This window comes from Acanthisitta chloris, unplaced genomic scaffold (assembly GCF_000695815.1).
Source record: "Acanthisitta chloris isolate BGI_N310 unplaced genomic scaffold, ASM69581v1 scaffold5567, whole genome shotgun sequence".
Classification (NCBI taxonomy): Eukaryota; Metazoa; Chordata; class Aves; order Passeriformes; family Acanthisittidae; genus Acanthisitta; species Acanthisitta chloris.
In genome coordinates this window covers 49,184-58,977 of record NW_008684189.1, presented here as the reverse complement: position 1 = coordinate 58,977, position 9,794 = coordinate 49,184, and the positions used below count along the sequence as shown (strand labels likewise).

At 36.0% G+C, this 9,794-nt stretch overlaps 1 protein-coding gene across 4 annotated transcripts in view; it reads left to right on the top strand.

Moving 5' to 3' along the window:
* The window catches only part of CEP170 (centrosomal protein 170kDa), a 75,028-nt gene extending 68,681 nt beyond the window's left edge, over window positions 1-6,347 (top strand). For all 4 annotated transcript variants that reach the window (XM_009079234.1, XM_009079233.1, XM_009079232.1 and 1 more), the window contains 3 exons: window positions 1,732-1,825; window positions 4,346-4,397; window positions 5,982-6,347. In XM_009079234.1, coding sequence (XP_009077482.1) covers window positions 1,732-1,825; window positions 4,346-4,397; window positions 5,982-6,268 — 433 coding nt within the window. In that variant the 3' untranslated portion in view covers window positions 6,269-6,347. The remainder of the gene's footprint in view (window positions 1-1,731; window positions 1,826-4,345; window positions 4,398-5,981) is intronic.
* Window positions 6,348-9,794: the final 3,447 nt, after the last annotated feature.

Genomic DNA, 9,794 nt, shown 5'->3' with positions numbered 1-9,794 from the left:
GCTGATTTCCAGTGTGATGTAAATGCTGTTAAATTATGGAAAGTATAGCTGCATAATATTCTCTGTGTATGAAATCCAAATATTTCCAGCAGTTCCTTGTTTTTAAAGGATTTCATTGTCTCTGGTTTTTGGGGTTTTTTTATGTATTTCTTTGAACTCATCAGTGACAGGCAAATCCTAGATTTTCCACTGTAACTGGACGTCGTAGTATCCAGGTTTGCTGTTGTATGGCTTTGCAAGCTACTGCCCTCTTTCCAGAACCTGAAAGAATCTTGCCAGACCTCTGATGATCAACTTTGTTTAAAGACGGTGGCACTACTTGAGACCATAAAGTGTTACATGTTTCCTTCACTGCAGATTTGATTACTTATAATTTATTTTTCCTTCCCCAAGTAAAATTATGTATTAATGTTTACATCTTGTATGCTTTGTTACATTAATACACCCAGGTCACTTGCAGAAGTGGTCATTTGCCTCAATCCCATGACACTGTGTCATGAAAGTAGCACTTCCTCTCAGTGAAACCTCTAATATAAACACATCCTGATGCAGCAGTGAGTGAAGACCTCAAAGACAGAAGAAGTTAAAGCAGCTTCTGAATGGTCTGTCTACAAACATCTGTGTACTGATAAAATAAGACAGGGTACATATTTTGCAAAACTAGACTTTCCTGACAGGATAATAATAGAAGTGGAATTTTCCACAGGCTATAAATAACTGAGGAAAGGTGAACAGAAATATAGTACTAGGTCTTCCAGCTTTCTTTCAAGTTCTTAATCTTTCTGAGGTTCAATATACCATGAACTTCCACCTTAAAAATTAAGTCCTCAGAGACCTACTTAGACTAGTAACTTCTTTAAAATGTACTACTTTTCAGTCATGATTTGAAGTTGTTTACTTTGCTTAGCAGTGTTACTGCAGCTATTTTTGAACTTTTAACTCTGGAATATCAGTTAGTGAAGCAGTGGATTTGGATGCCTTTATGTCATCATGCTGTTACTTACCAAACCTTAAATATCAACACATTCCATTTTTTTAAAGGTTTTTTCCCCAGTTGCACCAATGTAGACAGTTTATATGTTGTTTGTGATATGACAATGAAAACAGAAACTATTTATCAAGCAGGGAAGCAAAACATAAAAAAGGGGAATCTCACAGTATGCTTTGGGGTTTCAAAATAGAAGTGAATTTCTTAAACATACAATACAGGTGATAGTCATGCTACTAAAACCCATATATGTAAAATGTAAGTATTGAGACTTTTCAGTGTAAATTTCTTCCATTTTTTTAATTTCCTGAAGTGTTTTAGTTTTTATTAAATTAATATAAAATACAAATCTGAAAGTTGTATTTCTTTAACGTTGTTAACCTTTCTGTTATGTTTTGCAACTATTGTAAAATGCAGTATTAATAGGGAATTTTCTGATTGCAGTAGTTAGATTTTTTTAAAAAAATGCCTCAGTGCTGGAGGAAAAAGTCAACTGTGTCTTTACAACACCATAAACAAATATTAGCTACAGAACTGCCATTGTATGTCAATAGTAATGATACTGGTGAAACCCTGTATGCTTCCCTGAAAACTGTATTGTTGGATTCTATCAGGTTTCAGTATTTCCTATTTTACTTTTGTTTGGTACTCCCTATGCTGCTTTCTTCTATTATGTTATCTAATCTTTCAGTTTTAATTTGGGCTTTTCCTAAACATACTGTTCTTGAATTTCCTTCTTCCAGAATATTATTTAAGGACAAAGACAGAAATTGGGAAGAAATTGAAAACAAGTTGCGAGCTGAAAGTGAAGTTCCTATTGTGAAAACATCAAGCATGGTATGAATAATTATCTTTTCTGGGATTGATTGAGCTGCTTATCTGATGTCTAAATAACCAGTAGAGGAATGTGTCGTTTTCAACGATATTAAGGAAAAACATCTTTTAAAGGTTTTATACTTAAGTATTTTTCAAGAATAAACCTAATCTTCTTTAATAATTACTGAGACTTACTGTCTTAAAAGAAATAAGAAATTCTTAGGGGAAATTCTCAGCTAAAAAATGCAGTAAGAGGTTCAGACTATATATAGGCCATCAGTATATTTGTTTAACAAAAGACAATGACCTTTAGTTTGAATGTTATATTGCTTTTGAATGAACTTGTTTTGCAATCTATAAACTGCTTTACCTGCTCATCATAAATACTTAATATATAATACTTAATACTATTAATACTGGTTATTAATATTTAGAGCAATTGTTGCATTTTGCTATGTGTGATGAAAGTAGTCCTTAGACATTGCAATAAAAGGACCCTTCAATGAAAAATAATAATGTTGATTTTGTCTGGAAGTGATAACCATAGCGTACCCACTACATCTCCAGCTGATTCAGGTAGTCATCTACTCCTGCCTAATTAGGGCCATTTCACAATGAGACTGTGTGACAGTGTGAGATTGTTTCCTAGTGTGCTTCTCCTCTGCTTCTAAATAGAGTGTAGGGTTTGAAAAACATCCTGGCATATGAGAGCAGGTGGACAGACTAGTGACATTATCCATCTGCAGTATTGTGCTGTTAAAAATGTCAGCTTACAGATGCAGTTTTCTCTTCTGAGGGAAAAGTAGGAGAGGAAACTGCTCACATACTTCATCCTGGACTGCTCTAAAGTCAAGTGTGATTACATTTCCTCTGGCATTGAACAGGCTAACACTTCTCTGTTAGCTCATCATGAGTTATTAAACTCCTCCAGATTGATTTTTCCTGGAATTATAAAAATCCTGGCCTGTAATTTCTGCAGAATAGTATATTTATTAAGAGCAATCATTAGTAACTCAGCATTATAATTTAATAGATTCACTGATAGTTTTTATTGAAATTTTTTTTCAAAGTTTAATTAAGCAAGATCCTCGTGGAAGTTTCTGTTTTTTAAAAATATTACAATATAAGGAGTTTCTCTTACTCATTTCCAGAATAAGATACAAATTTAGGATTTTATATTCTAAATGCCCTGAATACGAGAGTTTAAGGCATTCTTTAAAAAAGAAAAAAATTAGTTGTTTATTTATTACTAAGTTCAGCATTGGACAAAATTTTTGATGTATTAAAGCATCTCACATTGTTTGAAAGTGTGTGGGTTGTTTGGGGGTTTTTTTCTGTCTATTTATTGTTTTCAAGTTTCTGCTCTGTTTTCAGAGGCAATATATTGTTCAAATGCAATGCTTATTTTTACCACAGAACATGATTAAAAGTTGGGAGGGAACAGTTCTAACTGATGTTTGTTTTGTCCTTGGAGCATTTATGTCCAGCTCAGATGTGGAATCTGCTTAAAGATAATGACTTTGTAAAATTCAAGATAATCAATGTCTTTGCCACCCACAAAAATCACCGTACTTAGGACAGAACAGCTTTCTGAAATGGCTTAAGTGGTTTTCTGAAATCAGTGCCTTTGAAAATTCTCAGCTTTAGAAGACCACTGACAGCTCTGCTCAGCAGTTGGATTAACAGTCCTCTTCAGTGTAGGATTTACATTACATTATGTATTTATATTAATATAAATATGTTAATCCTGCAACTATGGAAATGTCCCAGGGAAGTGGTCACAACACTGACTAAGCCTGTCTGAGTTCAAGTAGTGTTTGGACAATGCTCTCAGGCACATGGTGTGATTCTTGGGGCTGTCCTGAGTTGGATTTCCATGATCCTTGTGGGTCCTTTCCAGCTCAGAATATTCTATGATTCTCTAATTGAAGATGTGGTATTTAATGATTGCTGTGTTTCTGAGTGCATTGCTGCAGCCACGTCTGTGTTAGCAAGTAGTGAGGCACAGTGGAGAAGGATATGTAAGGCCAACAAGTGCTGGGGCCCCAACACTGGTGTGCTGTAAGGGTCTCATGGGCACTGAGCCCAGTGGTTGCAGACAGAATCCTGATGCAGTCATCTCACTGTCTGACTCACACCTGAACAAGGTTATGCATCACTCTTAATCCTGGGTTTATCCTGTAACTTTCCTTTAAAGGTCAGCTTTGTCCCCTTTCTACAGAGCCATGGTGTCAGTAAGTCTGCTTGAGAAAAAGTGGCACAGGCAGATAAGCAAGGGACAGAGTGAGGTTTTGCCAACCCTAGCAGGGAGCCAGTGTGGATGAGCTATAGATTTATGAGTGGGACATGGCTCTCCAGCCTCAAGCTGCTGCCCAGGACCTGTGGGGTACATGACTGGGCCAACACCAACGAGGGTGTTCTTGATACCGAGAGGGACAACCCAAATAGCATATTGCAAAGGTTGTGGAGGGGGATTGTTCACTACTGATAGGTAGTTTAAGTCTCTTTCTCCATAATGAAGCATGGTTGTTTCTTTTCTAGGAAATATCATCAATCTTACAGGAACTGAAGCGAGTTGAGAAACAGCTGCAAGGTACAAATATTCTTTCACTTCTGTGGTTGCTTCTTTAAAAATTTTTAATATATATTTATATGTGTATACATGTACCATGAAGCAAAGTTACTGTGATTTATCACAATATAGTCACAGTATCAGTTACATACATTAGCATCATGTAATTGGTGGCACATTTGGTAAACAAACATGACTGGGATTTTTTACTACAGAAGAGTGATCATATCTTTTTATATGGGTGAGGAAAGGCTCAACTAAGAATTAAATAGTCCCAAGAATCCCAAAGGAATTATTTGTGAAACATTCTTAATAGAATTATTTTTGTGGGTAAATATTGAAGAGTAGGTTATAGAGAATCCTGAGATTAGGCTTTATAAAATAGATGGTGCACTTCAGTAATTCTCATGTAACACACAATTCAGTATAAGGACTGCACAAAGAGCATAATCTGTAGGAAATCTCAAGAAAACTCACAACTGTCTCTGTTAAAATAAAATGGAAATTTAGAATTAGCTCTTGACATCTTCCATTCACACTGCAAAGTCCAGTCTTTGTAACTGTGGAGCCCACAGACTGCAAAATTGAAGTTATTTTGTTTTTCACATACGAAGTTGTATCTGTGCATAAAATGGAGAGAAGTACATTTTGTTTACAAAGTCTGCTATTTAGACATACATTCCATTTATCAAAATCAGCTTAAAAACTGAATTTTTTTTTTTAAAAGTTGCAGTCTTATTTGTGTATTGTTTATACTTAGTTTATTGTTTAATAACAATGGTGGTCATTCCATGCTTATCATTATTATGTTAGGTGTAAGTTTCATGTATTTGTTATTTTTAGTACTCAGATTTAATTCTACAGCAAAACATGTTTTAAGAAAGAATGTTTCAGGAGGAGTCATTAGCCGCTTTTAGAGGGAAATTAGTCCTTGTTTTATGCTCAACTATAATTAAAAATTTATTACAAATTGTATTACGTTACAGAACATAAAGAAATAAGGCCAAATCATTTCCATATGTGGTGTTCAAATAGATGGTAGTACATTTCTGGAAATAAAAAATGAGAAGTTCTGTTAAATGTGACAAATATGTTAATAGTGTAATAAAAAGAAATGGTGCTAGGTGTTTCTGTTTGCCCTCACTGTGTGGATAAATGACTGCTCTTTTATACAAATTTCATTCAGTCATGGAATTAGCAACTATGGCTATTTGCAGAGGGTGGAATGAAGCATAATATAATGGTAACATTAGGGGAAAATGCCACTTAAACTGACTAAAAAAATCCCATCCTTCAGTGCCTACAAGCTAATCATAAATGGTTTATTATGTCTGTTTCCTGTCCACCCATCAGGCAGTATTAATTTTATGCAGTTTCATTTCATCTAAAGTTCTAATATATGTAAATACTAATATATATATGTATGAGTTTACATCTGTGTTGAATACACCACTTCTTTGTCATTTCCAGCATACATAAAAGCTCATGTCTGTCATCATCAAAATAGAAGCGTAAGAAAAGGCTTTCTGTATTTTCATAGTAACAGAAAATCGTATTTTTTATTGTTTCTTCCCTATCCTTTTCTATCTTTTCTTGATTGCTTAGCAATTAATGCTATGATTGACCCTGATGGTACCCTGGATGCTCTGAGCAACTTGGGATTCGCCAGCCCCATCTTGCCAGCTCAGCCCAAGCCGAAGTCCAGTCCCGTTTCCCAAGGTACCCGTCCCCAAGCACAGCCCAACTGCCAGCCCGAGGCCCGGGCTGCGCGACCTGCCGCCGGCACTGCTGCAGCTGAGCTTGAAAATGCTGAGTCCGAGGCAGATTTCAGCATACATTTCAATAGGTTTAACCCAGATGGGGAAGAGGAAGATGCCACCCTGCGTGAGTGACATCTCAGTGTTGATACAAAAATCTTTCATGTGGAATGTTTAGGAGTCAAGGAAAAGTTATAATACTGGTTTTTATAATGAAAAAAAAAAGAAAAAAAGGTTTGGTCAAACAGCAGTTGTTTTATTAAACCAGTTTTCTTTAATTGTGATGCTTTGATTGTCACACAAATCCTTTTCAAATCATAAAGATATGCATAGATACCAGTGTAGGAAAGCAGATTGTGGCAGGTTTGCCCTTTGTGGTTGTGTGCTTTGCAAAAAAATTATTATATCAGCAGTTTTCCCTTAATAGATTTCTTTCGTTTTAAAAGCCATGCAAGCAGTCTAACATTTAATGTTACTGAAACCCCAAATCTCTTTGCCAAGCTGCTCTAATTAATGGACTTCCTCCACTAAAGTTTGTACAGAACTGTTGAACAGTTACATTTGATTCTGAATTAGATGATTTATATAGGAAACATTATCTTTGACCTCCAGTGACACATTACTGCAAAAGTAAGACAGATTTCAGAAAGAATTCATTCTCATGTACTGGAATATCTCAAACAGTTCTGTGATTTATATAACCTTGTTGCTGCGTAAATTGTCTTGGGGTTTACAAATAAGTTCACATATTATGTTTGCACTAAGATTTGCTGGGAGTGGTAGGTGAACATATCGGTATCATTAAACAGCGAGCAGTGTTTTGGTGTACATAGAAAACTGATAATACTGTCCTTGTGTTTAAATCCACTTTCTGAAAGGACTATTTGGCACTTTTTGATCTTCTTCAAATGTCTTTTTGATGTTAATGAAAGTAGAAGTATTTCATATCTCATTTCTGTCCAAATGTTTGTTGAAACTAGGAAGCAAATTTAAACATACAGCAATGTGGGACATACTAAAGCATATTGAGGCAAATGGGCTCTCGCCATCCAAATGCAACATAAGCTTACAAAAGAAATTACTGTTTATTTGGAATGATCATGAGATGTAAAATTTTCTGTAGGGAGACTTGGAAATAGAGTTGTCATGATTTGCTTGATCGATAGATGCACTCCCAAGCAAATTATTTTATTTGCTTCTGTATATTTTCCTGTAGTCTTGCTAGTAAAGCTGTCCCTGTCTTACATATTTAAAAGGATTCTGGAAGACGACTGCTAACATAGACATTTTGCTTATACCACTGAAAAGCAAGTCTATTTAAAGTTTCCTATATAAGCCTATTTTCCTTATCAGTTGTCCCAGTAACTTAACATTTGGAAATAATAATAAAAATAAAGGTAAATTACTTTGTATTTCCAGAACACTGTAATTTGGAGGAATGTTTTTTCTGTTAAATGTAACTAATAGACTGGAATTTTCTTATGTTTGCATCAGTCTCTATATATTAAGGTTAAAGATACAGTTTTGCAGCTTTTATGAAATGGTCTTTAATATTTCAGCAATAAACCTATATGACATTTGTTTTTAAAAAAAACCCTACTTTCTGTACACTTTTAAATTGTACAGGCTTTCGAAAGTCAGTAAAAGTTGGACCAGTTAATAAAAATGCAAAAACTTTTTTTGTAGAGATGTAAAAACAAAACCACTAATCTGTTGTATAATGGATTTCATATTTTCTTTAAAAAAATTAAAGCAAACAGCCTTCATGTATGACTTGATATGCTCTACTGCAGCTAACTGTGGGACCCTGAATGACACTAGTTTACAGAGGCCACAGGAAAACTTTTTGAAAGTGCAGAAGGGCAAAAATAAATGGAAACTAGAGCTAGGTGTTGAAAACCGAGTGTACCAAACCATCATCGTAATTCCTTCTTTTGTTTAATGCTTGGGAACATAATTTTTCGGCAGATTCAAGTGGAAAGTAGGAAATGGCTAGGAAGGATTAAAGGTGCAGGCTCTTCATACGAGATTCTGTTTGTGTTCTTTCAGGCATTTATACCTTTATGTTCTGTAATAAGCATTTTGCATTACTATGTTCTTATTTTGTATGAACATGTTCTCCTTATTTATTTTTGTTACATTTATTATGTATGTTATTTTGTTATATGCATTTACAACTCCATTTTTAAATAAAGTGTTTCTGGAACTTTACAGATGCGTGAGTATGTAATTGAGAGCTGGGAAGTTCACACAGTCTTCCTGCAGTCTAACTTGCCTTTACTGAAATAGGAAATGACATTTTTTCATAAATATCTCTTCTCCAGATAAAGTTCTGTTATTGCCTCTGCTGCATCATTTTTTCTGTGCTGACAGTATTGGCTTGCTTTCCCGTACTCGGCTTCATTTCCACACTTGAATTGACTTCTGTGTGCAAAGCCAGAGGCAAAAATAACTGAGTATGCTAGTCACCAAATAGTGTCTCTGTTTCCCTTTGTAGAATGAAAGTAAGTCAGTTCTAATGCACTTGCCAGGTGCAACAGTAGATGGTTTTCAGACTGTTTTCCCTCTGCTTCATATATTGGAAAAATTTATTGAACATTCTGATTTGGCTCCAGACTGGTGCTTTTTCTTCTTCTGTCCCAGCTTTGACTCTCTGGGTACTTTTCCTGCAAAACACTAAATTGCCTTTCCTTAGCCAGATTCAAGCAGGAGCAGAACCATGCGTTTAATATACAGCACCAAGAATTTCTTCCCAAGTCACACATTTCAGTGTTGCTGAGCTTTGCTGTGGCTTGGCAGCAGCCAGCACTGATCTTTCTTCTGTGCACCTATTTTTCCTCTGTATCCCCAGTCTGTTGGCATTAGGACTGCACTACTGGCACACAGTAACTCTCGACAGCACTCAGCTCTGGAATAGCAGATTTTTACTGATGTTCAGAGGTGCCAGTTTGGTATAGTTAAAGTCATGAGAAAGTTACAAGAGCTTTCCACGTGCACAGGACTTTTTCATATTCCCCAGCTTCCTTGTCTGCTATTGTTTTCTCACGTGTTGCCAGTATCCCTCTGTCTTTGCAGAAGATTGGGGAATGCATTTCTGGGCTTTTGTATTCTCGTGCACAGAGCCCTGTTTGTGTAAGTGATAGTGGAGCACTTTCTTAGTTCTTCCCACACAGTATTTTCATCTCTCCACTATAATTTGAGCCAAGGGTATGCAGACTTGTTATTCAGAAATACTTAAGAAATCCAGCCAGATTGCATCAGTCCTCTGCTGCTTTTGACAGCAGCAAGTGGGACTGACATGTTGGAACACGGAGTACGCAGAGTTCAAGCCTTTTCTGATCTGCACTGTTGGTTCCTCCCTTAGCTACATGCTCTGCTCTAGTTCTACATCCAACAGCTACTTGTAATGACACTCACATCTAGCTGCAGCATACAGAAATAAAGCAAAGGGCATAGTTTGTGTGCCTGACCTGATAACAGAAAGATGATGTTTCATTACAGCACATGCATTATACCAAGCCAACTAGTACTTCAGTCTCAGACGAGGCCACTGCTTCATCCCAAAAACTGAATTTCAGTCAGTGCCCATTGGAAGGCCTTTGTAATTTGAACTGGAAAGAATTTAAGCATAGGAAAGATCTACAATCACTGTTTTGACACG